This window comes from Aquarana catesbeiana, linkage group LG13, assembly GCF_042186555.1.
Source record: "Aquarana catesbeiana isolate 2022-GZ linkage group LG13, ASM4218655v1, whole genome shotgun sequence".
In the NCBI taxonomy this organism is placed as follows: domain Eukaryota; kingdom Metazoa; phylum Chordata; class Amphibia; order Anura; family Ranidae; genus Aquarana; species Aquarana catesbeiana.
Window position 1 is genome coordinate 169,633,058 of NC_133336.1, and position 12,526 is coordinate 169,645,583.

At 43.2% G+C, this 12,526-nt stretch overlaps 1 protein-coding gene across 1 annotated transcript; it reads right to left on the minus strand.

Annotated features, from left to right (window-relative positions):
* Positions 1–6,210: 6,210 nt before the first annotated feature.
* LOC141116600 (olfactory receptor 6B9-like) lies at positions 6,211–7,122 on the minus strand. The gene has a single exon (XM_073608991.1). The coding sequence runs from the start codon at positions 7,120–7,122 to the stop codon at positions 6,211–6,213; it is 912 nt and encodes a 303-aa protein (XP_073465092.1).
* Between the last annotated feature and the right edge of the window lie 5,404 nt (positions 7,123–12,526).

Here is a 12,526-nt window from a genome sequence, read left to right on the forward strand (position 1 = left end):
TTAGTGGGGTGTGTCCACCTCACAGTGTTCAGCTAAACCTACAAGCTAGTGGGGTGCGTCCTGCTCACAGTGTTCAGCTAGATCCGTTCCTGTTATCTTCTTACTGACAGGCAGGCTTGTCTTGTTACAGTATTTTAAAGAAAATTACTGATGTTCTTTTGATCCTATTAGTACCACAGTCAGGCAGCTAGACTATTTACAGTTAGTGCAGTGCGTCCTGCTCACAGTGTTCTGCTAAACCTACAAGTTAGTGGGGTGCGTCCTGCTCACAGTGTTCAGCTAAACCTACAAGTTAGTGGGGTGCGTCCACCTCACAGTGTTCAGCTAAACCTACAAGCTAGTGTGGTGCGTCCTGCTCACAGTGTTCAGCTAGATCCGTTTCTGTTATCTTCTTACTGACAGGCAGGCTTGTCTTTTTACAGTAAATACAGCTACCTGAAGAAAATTGCTGGTGTTCTTTTGATCCTATTAGTACCACAGTCAGGCAGCTAGACTATTTACAGTTAGTGCAGTGCGTCCTGCTCACAGTGTTCTGCTAAACCTACAAGTTAGTGGGGTGCGTGCTGCTCACAGTGTTCAGCAAAACCTACAAGTTAGTGGGGTGCGTCCACCTCACAGTGTTCAGCTAAACCTACAAGCTAGTGGGGTGCGTCCTGCTCACAGTGTTCAGCTAGATCCGTTCCTGTTATCTTCTTACTGACAGGCAGGCTTGTCTTGTTACAGTATTTTAAATAAAATTGCTGGTGTTCTTTTGATCCTATTAGTACCACAGTCAGGCAGCTAGACTATTTACAGTTAGTGCAGTGCGTCCTGCTCACAGTGTTCTGCTAAACCTACAAGTTAGTGGGGTGCGTCCACCTCACAGTGTTCAGCTAAAGCTACCTGTAGAAGGTTGGTGGTGTTCTCATACTACAGGCAGGCAGTTGATTTTGCTAGCTGCAGTATCAGTACATATATATATATATATATATATATATATATCCCAGCTTAGTGCAGCTACAGGCCATTAGTATGTCTGGAAGGCCAAGAAGGAGAGGCAGACAGTCACAAGCCAATAAGAGAGGGCAAGCAGGCTCTGTGTCTAGTGCTGGTCGTGGAGACGGTGCATCCTCATCAGCACGTGGCCATGGGACACGCTTGGCCTTTTTTTCGGCAGCTGGCCATGTTGAGCCGCAACATGCGGAAGACTTGTTCGAGTGGATGACCAAGCCGTCCTCATCCTCCTCATCCTCTCTCACCCATGCCCAGGGTACTTTGTCTGGCAAAGCAGCGGCCTCTTCCCTCGGCTCAATGTCATCAGTGACTCCTTCCCTAGCCCCACCATGTCCTCCTGAGGAGTCCCTCGAACTGTTTGACCACAGTGTTGGGTACATGCTCCAGGAGGATGCCCAGCGTTTGGAAGGCTCTGATGATGATACTGAGCTCGATGAAGGCAGTAACACGAGCACGGACAGAGGGGGTGCCCAAGAAGGACAGCAATCTGGCAGTCATGCTCCCCCTGCTGCAGCATACTGCCAGGTTTGCTCCAGTGATGAGGAGGGAGGGGATGATGAGGTCACTGACTCAACGTGGGTGCCTGATAGGAGAGAAGAGGAGGAGGAGGAGGCGGCACATCACCAACGAGGCAGGATGCCCTCCAGGGGCCAGCCTAAGGGCAGCACATTGACTGCATCACACCCCAAAGCTCCACATGTGCAGGGCGCTGCAGTCTCTGCGCGTTATTCAAAAAGTTCTTTGGTGTGGGCCTTTTTTGAGACGAGTGCATCAGATCGCACCGCTGCTATTTGCAACATATGTCTCAAGCGTATCTCGCGTGGCCAAAACATCTCCCGCTTGGGTACCACATGCTTGACCAGACATATGTTGACCTGCCATGCAGTTCGTTGGCAAGCGTATCTAAAAGACCCACACCAAAGAACAAAGAGGACCTCTGCTTGCTCCTCATCAGCTGAGATTTCCAACCCCACTAGACCTTCAGTCCTCTCTGAGACCTGCACTGAGAGGAATGAAGGTGTAGAATTAGGTGTGTCACAGCCACGTACTTGTGGGCAATCTGATTTTGGTACACCGACGTCAGATTGTACCAGGCAAATTTCCCTGCCCCAGCTGCTGCACCGCTGAAAGAAGTTTGCTCCCAGCCATCCACATGCCCAGCGGTTGAATGCTAGCTTGGCAAAATTGCTAGCACTTCAACTGCTGCCTTTTCAGTTGGTAGACTCTGCCCCCTTCCGTGAGTTTGTGGAATGTGCAGTTCCTCAGTGGCAGGTACCCAAACGCCACTTTTTCTCACGGAAGGCGATTCCGGCTCTCTACCAGCATGTGGAAGGCAATGTCCATGCCTCGCTGGACAGGGCGGTCAGTGGTAAGGTGCATATTACCGCTGACTCATGGTCCAGCAGGCATGGACAGGGACGTTACCTAAGTTTCACGGCGCATTGGGTGACTCTGCTGGCAGCTGGGAAGGATGCAGGACAAGGTGCAGTAGTGTTGGAGGTTGTTCCGCCACCACGCCTCCAAAATGCTAATGATTGTGACACACCTCTCTCCTCCACCCCCTCCTCTTCTTCTTCCTCCATGGCCTCTTCCTCGGAACCAGCGGTGCTCCGTAGTCGTTCAAGGGGCTACGCAAGTACGCAGGCCAAAAGATGCCATGCGGTGCTTGAGCTGGTGTGCTTGGGGGACAGGAGCCACACTGGGGCAGAGGTTCTGTCAGCTCTGCAGGGGCAGGTTGACGCCACGCCAACTTAAGGCAGGAATGGTGGTTTGCGACAATGGCACCAACCTCCTCTCTGCCCTCCGACAGGGACAAATGACCCATGTGCCCTGTTTGGCTCACGTCCTTAACTTGGTGGTGCAGCGGTTCTTGGGCAGGTACCCGGGCTTACAGGATGTCCTGAGGCAGGCCAGGAAAGTCTGTGTGCATTTCCGCCGGTCATATAATGCCAGTGCTCGGCTGACGGACCTCCAAAAGGAGTTTAACCTGCCCAAGAACCGCCTAATCTGTGACATGCCCACCAGGTGGAACTCAACGTTGGCCATGCTGCAGCAGCTGCACACGCAGCAGAGGGCCATCAATGAGTACCTGTGCGACTATGGCACCAGGACAGGGTCAGGGGAGCTTGGTTTTTTTTCCCCATGCCAGTGGGCCATGATCAGGGATGCATGCACTGTCCTGTCACCATTTGAGGAGGCCACGAGGATGGTGAGCAGTGACAGTGCATGCATCAGTGACACTGTCCCCCTTGTCCACCTGTTGGAGCACACGCTGCGTGGAATAATGGACAGGGCACTTGAGGCAGAACAGAGTCAGGAAGAGGAGGACTTCCTTAGCTCTCAAGGCCCCCTTTATCCAGACAGTGTTCCTGCGTGCCCGCCGATCACACAGGAAGAGGACGAGGAGGAAGAGGAGGAGGAGGAGGAGGAAGATTGTGTCAGTATGGAGGTGGAGCCTGGCACTCAGCATAAGCAGCAGTCTTTAAGGGATCAGTCCCAAGAAACACATGGACTTGTACATGGCTGGGAGGAGGTGGCTGCGGACCATGTCGTCCTTAGTGACCCAGAGGACTCCGGACCGAATGCCTCAGCAAACCTACGCTGCATGGCCTCCCTGATCCTGCAAAGCCTGCGTAAGGATCCTCGTATTCGTGGTATCAAGGAGAAGGACCAATACTGGCTGGCAACCCTCCTTGATCCACGTTACAAGGGTAAGGTTGCGGACCTTATCTTGCCATCGCAGAGGGAGCAGAGGATGAAACATCTTCGGGAGGCCTTGCAGAAAGGTCTGTGCAACGGGTTCCCAGAGACTGGGAGGTTACAAACTCCTGTTTCTGGACAACGTGTTGCTGAGGCTTCGGTCAGTCAAAGAAGGAGCGGTGGAGAAGGTGGTCGTCTGACCGATGCGTTCAGACAATTTTTTGGTCCGCAGCCCCAAGGTATGATTGGTTCCAGCAACCATCGCCAGCGTCTGTTTTACATGGTGCAGGAATACCTAGGGGCAAGATCAGACTTGGACACCTTTCCCACCGAAAATCCTCTGGGTTACTGGGTCTTGAGGATGGATCACTGGCCAGAGCTTGCACAGTATGCAATTGAGCTACTGGCCTGTCCTGCATCCAGCGTACTTTCGGAACGCACATTCAGTGCTGCTGGAGGCGTGGTAACCGATCACAGGGTGCGTCTGTCCACTGACTCGGTCGATCGACTGACCTTCATAAAAATGAATGAGTCTTGGATCACCACCAGCTACCAAGCACCTGATGCTGATGTAACCGAATAATTTTTTTTGAAATCTCAGATCCCTTCAAAGACTGCCTATGCTGATGCTGAGTGACTATTCCTGAGTAATTATCCTCTTCCTCCTCAATCATCACGCTGATAGCTTGTAAGAGCATTTTTGGTTCTGGGCGCCACCACCAGTGCCTAAGGCACAATTTTTCAGCCCCTGTTTAACAGGGGCGTGTAATTACGATTTTTGATGTAATACTTTGCAGTAGGGCTCGTTCCTGCATTCCAACTAGAGTGTCTGTGAGGGGTTGCAGTGTTGTGGCACCAGCACCAGTGCCTAAGGCCCAATTTTTCAGCCCTTGTTTAACAGGGGCGTGTAATTACAATTTTTGATGCAATACTTTGCAGCAGGGCTCGTTCCTGCATTCCAACTAGAGTGTCTGTGAGGGGTTGCAGTGTTTTGGCACCAGCACCAGTGCCTAAGGCCCAATTTTTCAGCCCTTGTTTAACAGGGGCGTGTAATTACAATTTTTGATGCAATACTTTGCAGCAGGGCTCGTTCCTGCATTCCAACTAGAGTGTCTGTGAGGGGTTGCAGTGTTGTGGCACCAGCACCAGTGCCTAAGGCCCAATTTTTCAGCCCTTGTTTAACAGGGGCGTGTAATTACAATTTTTGATGCAATACTTTGCAGCAGGGCTCGTTCCTGCATTCCAACTAGAGTGTCTGTGAGGGGTTGCAGTGTTGTGGCACCAGCACCAGTGCCTAAGGCCTAATTTTTCAGCTCCTGTTCAACAGGGGCATGTAATTACAATTCTTGATCTAATATTTCACAGCAGAGCCCTGTGAGGGCTTACAGTGTTGTGGCCACAGCAACACCTAAGGCCCAAATTTCTGCTGAGTATATAGGGCAGGACCCTACTTTCAAACAACTAACTTACAAACGACTCCTACTTGCAAACGGAAGGAGACAACAGGAAGTGAGAATAAATCTACCCCTAGGAAGGGAAATTCTCTCCTGTAAGAGTTAATATGGGAAAAACATTTCTCCTTTCCACTGATGCTTTCCAATCCATTGGGACAAAAAGTGAGGTGAAATCTTCTGAAGAGGAGGAAAGACAGCAAAACAAATGTCACAGGGGTGATAACCCTTCCCTATGTTTTCCAAAAAGCTTAAAAAAGATTTTTTTGCTGGAGCTAAACACGTTAAAAATGTACCCGTTCAAAATTACAAAGAGATTCTACTTAACAACAAACCTACAGCCTGTATACTGCTGTTCAGAGTATATAGGGCCTGGTGGCCCCACACCTTTCCTTATTTTAATTTGGGTGCGGGGTTCCCCTTAATATCCATACAAGACCCAAAGGGCCTGGTAATGGACTGGGGGGTACCCATGCCGTTTGTCTCACTGATTTTCATTCATATTGCCAGGACCCGACATTACATTAAACCCGCAAGCAGTTTTAAATGAGATTTTTTCCTTTAAAAATGACATTTGGTGCAGGGACTGTTCTAAACACGGGAAACACACGTCACTTTACAGGCATACTATAGACACCCCTCAGGTACGATATTTAAAGGAATATTTCACTTTTTTTTTTTACTTTAAGCATCATTAAAATCACTGCTCCCGAAAAAACGGCCGTTTTTAAAAGTTTTTTTTGCATTGATACATGTCCCCTGGGGTAGGACCCGGGTCCCCAAACCCTTTTTAGGACAATACCATGCAAATTAGCCTTTAAAATGAGCACTTTTGATTTTGAACGTTCGAGTCCCATAGACGTCAATGGGGTTCTAACGTTCGTGCGAACTTTCGGTCCGTTCGCAGGTTCTGGTGCGAACCGAACCGGGGGGTGTTCGGCTCATCCCTAGATGCTATATAACATAATTCCTAGTATAATAAAAATCCACTGATTATCAATGTTTGGGCCTGGAGTGTCATGATAGGTTCATAAATGATATCCTTTCTAATGTTCTTAAATACATCTCAAAATTTTGGTTTCAACAAAGCTACTTTCACATCTTTATTTCTCAGTGTATAAATAAAAGGATTCAAGAATGGTATGATGACTGTGTAGATGAGAGCTATAAATTTGTCATATTCAGTAAATCGTGGTCGGATATACATAATTATCACTGTTCCGTAGAACAAACTGGTCACAATAAGATGGGATGAGCAGGTGGAAAAGGCTTTTATCTTTCCCTCAATGCACTTGATCTTTGAGATAGTTAATATAATATGAATATAAATTAGTATGATAGTAGAAAATGGAATTAGCCCAGCGAATACAGTGATTATGCTGGTGACTACATTGCTATGGAACGTATTAGAACATGACAAGCTCTGCAAAGCAGACAAGTCACAAAAGAAGTGATTGACTTTGTTTGATCTGCAAAATTCCAAATTGGAAATAAAGATTATTGGAATTAAACCAATAGTGAAGCCACTGACCCATGGAAGAATGGACAGCCGTAAACAAATTTTAGGAGTCATAAATGATCCATATCGTAGAGGATTATTGATTGCAAGATCTCGATCAAAGGCCATAACAGCAAGTAGATAACATTCTGTAACTCCAAAGGCATTGAAAAAATATAATTGTGTAAAACAATTAACAAAGGAGATAAATCTTTTGCTCGAAATTAGGCTGGATAGCAATTTTGGAACTGTAACTGATATGAACATCATTTCTAGAGCAGAGAAGATACTTATAAAGAAATACATAGGAGTGTGAAGAGATGGCTCCATTTTAACCAAGATAATAATTGCAAGATTGCCCGAGATACATATAATGTACATTAAAAGTATCACAGTAAATAGTATGACTCCAGTCTGGTGATAAGTGGAGAAACTTAGCAAAACAAATTCTGTCAATGTGGTCTTGTTGTCTGTCTCCATACCATAGATGTTCAGGTATATATATCTGATTACAAATCATATTAAGAATCCCTGGTTTCTAGGATGATATGAGAAAATCCTTAAATGTCAGTCTCAATGAATTTTTAAGTTTCATAGGCAGAGATTTAATGGACCTCTATCTCTACCCAAACAAACATCTATTCTTTTCCTGCATCTTAAAAAAAAGGGAAACTAAGAAAGGGGACAGCTTGAACATTTCCTGGAGACAAGTATACTTACATTTTTCAATCTGATTTTTTTTAAAATTCAGATAAAATACAGTGGATATAAAAAGTCTACAAACCCCTGCTAAAATGTCAGGTTTCTGTAATGTAAAAAAATGAGACAAAGATAAATAATTTCAGAACTTTTTCCACCTTTAATGTGACCTAGAAACTGTACAACTCAGTTGAAAAACAAACTGAAATCTGTTAGGGAGGGAGTAAAAATAAAAAACTAAAATAACGTGGTTGCATAAGTGTGCACAGCCGCTTATAACTGGGAATGTAGCTCTGTTCAGAATTAAGTACATTTCAGTACACACCTGCCATCATTTAAAATCCCTCTGATTAACCCCAAATAAAGTCCAGCTGTTTTAGTAGGTCTTTCCTTAGGTTTTCTTAGTTGCATTCTACAGCAAAAGCCATGGTCCACAGAGAGCTTCCAAAGCATCAGGGGGATCTCATTGTTAAAAGGTATAAGTCAGGCAAAGGGTACAAAAGTATTTCCAAGGTATTAAGATATACCATGGAACACAGTGAAGACAGTCATCATCAAATGGAGAAAGTATGGCACAACAGTGACATTACCAAGAACTGGACGTCCCTCCAAAATTTATGAAAAGACTAAAAGAAAACTGGTCAGGGAGCCTGCCAAGAGGCCTACAGCAACAATAAAGTTGCTGCAGGAATATCTGGCAAGTACTGGCTGTGTGGTACAGGTGACAACAATCTCCCGTATTCTTCATGCGCTATGGATTTAGAGTGGCAAGACAGAAGTCTTTTCTTACGAAGAAAAACCATCTAAGCCCAGCTAAATTTTGCAAAAACACATCTGAAGTCTCCCAAAGCATGTGGAAAAATGTGTTATGGTCTGATGAAAGCAAGGTTGAACTTTTTGGTCCAAAAGATATGTTTGGTGCAAAAACACCACTGCACATCACCAAAAGAACACCATACCCATAGTGAAGCATAGTGATGGCAGCATCATGCTTTGGGGCTGTTTTTCTTCAGCTGGAACAGGGGCCTTAGTCAAGGTAGAAGGAATTATGAACAGTTCCAAATACCAGTCAATATTGGCAAAAAACCTTCAGGCTTCTGCTAGAAAGCTGAATATGAAGATGAACTTCATCTTTCAGCATGACAATGACCCAAAGCATATATCCAAATCAACAAAGGAATGGTTTCACCAGAAGATTACATTTTTGGAATGGCCCAGTCAGAGCCCAGACCTGAATCTGAATGAAAATCTGTGGGGTGATCTGAAGAGGGCTGTGCACAGGAGATGCCCTCGAAATCTGACAGATTTGGAGTGTTTTTGCAAAGAAGAGTGGGCAAATATTGCCAAGTCAAGATGTGCCATGCTGATAGACTCATACCCAAAAAGACTGAGTGCTGTAATAAAATGAAAAGGTGCTTCAACAAAGTATTAGTTTAAGAGAGTGCACACTTATGCAACCATATTATTTTATTTTTTTTATTTTTCTTTCCCTCCACCTAAAAGATTTTAGATTGTTTTTCAATTGAATTGTACAGTTTATAGGTCACATTAAAGATGGAAAAAGTTTTGAAATGATTTGTCTCATTTTTTTTAGATCACAGAAACCTGACATTTTAACAGGGGTGTGTAGAGTTTTTATATCCACTCTATGTTTACATTTTTATTTTACTATGACACTTTTTATACTTTATAGTGCCACCATATTATTTACCATTTTACAACCTACAGAAGGATTAACAGCATATGCTATTTGAACAATGAAAGGAAAAGTGAGAGGACCCTGCCAGAAGTTTTCAATATGAAAGAAAAGGGAATAAGTGAGATATCAGAAACAAGTGCCTATATGTACAAAAGATCTGCCATGTGTATTTAGGTAGCGCTGGCAGCACCTGCTTGTACTATGATCTGTCTCCTTTCTTCTTTACAATTTTAAGACTGAATGAATTATACACCTTGCAAAGATTTAAACATCTTTTCCAGAGCTTTAGCTACTTCTTATTTGATGAAACTGATATAGGCCATACTATGTCCTTAACCAAACTAACAGCTAAAAGGGAAAGTTTGCTTTCATTATAATCACATTCTAAGCCTCGGTGTTGTAATATAATATGAGCAGCCCCTACACCTTTTTAGTCACAAGGAATCTTTGAAACTATCTAACAAAAATGATATCCCTATTGCAGAGTATGTCTGTAATGTTTTCTCAACACCTGTGAAGACTTCTTGAACAAGCCATACATCAATGCCACAAGGAGGATATAAGATTTCTGGAAAGGGGAGTCTGTATGTAAGCTTGGTTAAACCAATGTGATTTAATCATTATGAGTATGGTAATACAGAGAAGGTTGTGTTACCAATATGATAACCACATTTTTATTTTCTGTTTGGGAACTGGTTGCTTACAACTTATAATTCTCAGGTAATGAAGAGGTGTTAGTTCGCAGCTACCTAATGCCCTGTACACACGGTCGGACATTGATCAGACATTCCGACAACAAAATCCTAGGATTTTTTCCGACGAATGTTGGCTCAAACTTGTCTTGCATACACACGGTCACACAAAGTTGTCGGAAAATCGTTCTAAACGCTGTGACGTAAAACACGTACGTCGGGACTATAAACGGGGCAGTAGCCAATAGCTTTCGTCTCTTAATTTATTCTGAGCATGCATGGCACTTTGTGCGTCGGATTTGTGTACACACGATCGGAATTTCCGACAACGGATTTTTGTTGTCGGAAAATTTTTTAGCAAGCTCTCAAACTTTGTGTGTCGGAAATTCCAATGGAAAATGTGTGATGGAGCCCACACACGGTCGGAATTTCCGACAACAAGGTCCTATCACACATTTTCCATCGGAAAATCCGACCGTGTGTACAGGGCATTAGGCTGTGAATTTAAAAATCTTGGTAATGCATCATCTGGTATTCAAACTTGTGGGAAACTCAAAAATAAATATAAAACTGAATTGTTTCCCTATAGCAGCCAAACACCTTTTTTTCTCAGTTCAGGTTTATGAATAAAAAGTTAAGCATGACTGATGCCAATAGGCAACATTCCCATTTTTCCTCAGCCTCACTTTTCATAAACAAGGTCCATCGATATTGAGCAAGAATTAAAAACATTTTTTTCATTAACAAGAAAATACTGAATATGTATTATATATTAAAAGAAAATAATTCAGAAAAAATACTTTTTCTTAGCTCTTTTTTAAGGATTTGACCTACTTCAGATTTTGTGAAATATAAACTCATATAAGCTGTAACATAATTACAAAATTCACAAAGACTACAACAACAACATGTTCAGTGGGTTAGAATAACATACCATGTGCCTTAGCTTTTATATAGTGTATGTATTGGATATTTATTAATTATTATTTGCACACAAGGGGGAACATATCCTTTGGCATTTTGATTATTACTGAGCAAGAAGAGTTTGGGGATTTTGCAGATTACCACAATAATGTTAATAAAAGAATTCTAAAAGACAAATTTACTTTGAAGTTAAATTTTCCCCTAAATTGAATCTGAACTATGTTATAAGGAACATGTTTTCTAATCCTCCTGAAACAGGAGTGCACTTTCTGGTATTTGATGGTTCCTAGACACTCTATGTCAGGGTGGTGCACTCACCTTCAGCTTTCTACAGGCACCTACTTTAATGGAGAGTCACGGAGCACAATAAATATTGCACCACCAAAGACAATGACCATGAGGAGCATAATAGTCACCTTTATGGTAACACTGCAAAAAAAGTATAATGCTTGATTTTTTTTTTAACTTAACAGGAACATATTTTCTACTCCACTTAAAACAGGAGTGCACTTCTTGGTATGTGAGGGTTCCTAGGCACTCCTATGTCAGAGGAGTGCAGGGGTAGGCAAACTTCAGTTCCCCAGCTGTTATAAAACTACAAGTCCCATGAGGTTTTGCAAAACCCTGACAGCCACAAGCTTGACTCCCAAAGGCATGATGGAACTGTACCACAACTTCTGGTGGGCCGAAGTTTGCCTACCCCTGAAAAAGTATCACTGCCTCTGACTGTTAGTTAAGTGAGATTTGGAGATGTTCTTAGTGTGCCGCAGACTGATGCAGAATCTGCATTGCATGCATCTCCTTGCTTCGTTCTGTGTATTTGTGCTATGTGAACCTATGCTCCTGCATTTTAATTATTCCCCCATGTATTAAAAGATATTTATGGGACAGTTTCCTAGATGGCCACTTCCACGCAGAAATACAGTGCAGAACAAAACATGTTAAGTCAGCAACAGGGAAAAGATCAGCTGCAGAGAGCCTACAAGCAATGCTTAGTCATTTTCCCTCTGCCTGTACTTTCTAGACATGGCTTCAGGTTTAGTTCACAGTTCAGGTCTTCTTCAAATTGATCCTAGGCTCTGTTGAAAAAACTCCAGTGGAAGTCTTTACTTGCTTGCAGTCAAAAAATATGGAAAGCTGTGTCAACTCTGGGCAAGTCAGGCAGTGCAATTATGTCACCTGTGGTCAATATCCCTCCATTGGTTCAAACACTGAGCTGAAGATAAGAGGGGTGAAAGGTGAGCTCAGAGGAAAATATGGCTGATCTGCCACAGATTCCTATCCCCTTTCACCCACCACAGCTTACTTCAGGCACCTAATTTAATGGAAAGTCACAGAGCACAGTAAACAGTGCACCAACGAAGGCAGCGGCATTCAACATGTATGCTGCATGAATAAAAAGGCTTGTATAGAAAATTTTTCTAGAACATGAAAAGCATAATGGTCACCTTTATGGTAACACTGCAAAAAAGTATAACGCTTGATTTTTTTTCAACTTAACAGTGTGTTATTTGGTTTCCACCAACCAAACAGGGAGGCAGAAAAAATTATTTTGCAGAGTTATGTATCTGCAAATGTTGAATCTTTTAAACAGCGTCCATCATTGGATATGATAATGGACATTTATGCCCCTGGTGATGTCAATTATGATAAAATTAGTTGGGTGGAGCCCATGCATGTGACTTTGCCACGCCGTGATGCATCAATTGTACTATTTGGAAGTTTTTTTGACATCCCTTGGGAGTATTATATGTGTATATATATTATATAATATATATGTATATATTTTCTGATTCACATATGAGTAATTTTACCATTTACTTTTAATAAAAGTTCCCTATGGATTTACAGTACGTGGGCTTCTTCATTT

Excerpts from the sequence above, each read along its gene's own strand:
- LOC141116600 (XM_073608991.1), bottom strand. The coding sequence starts at position 7,122 with ATGGAGACAGACAACAAGACCACATTGACAGAATTTGTTTTGCTAAGT.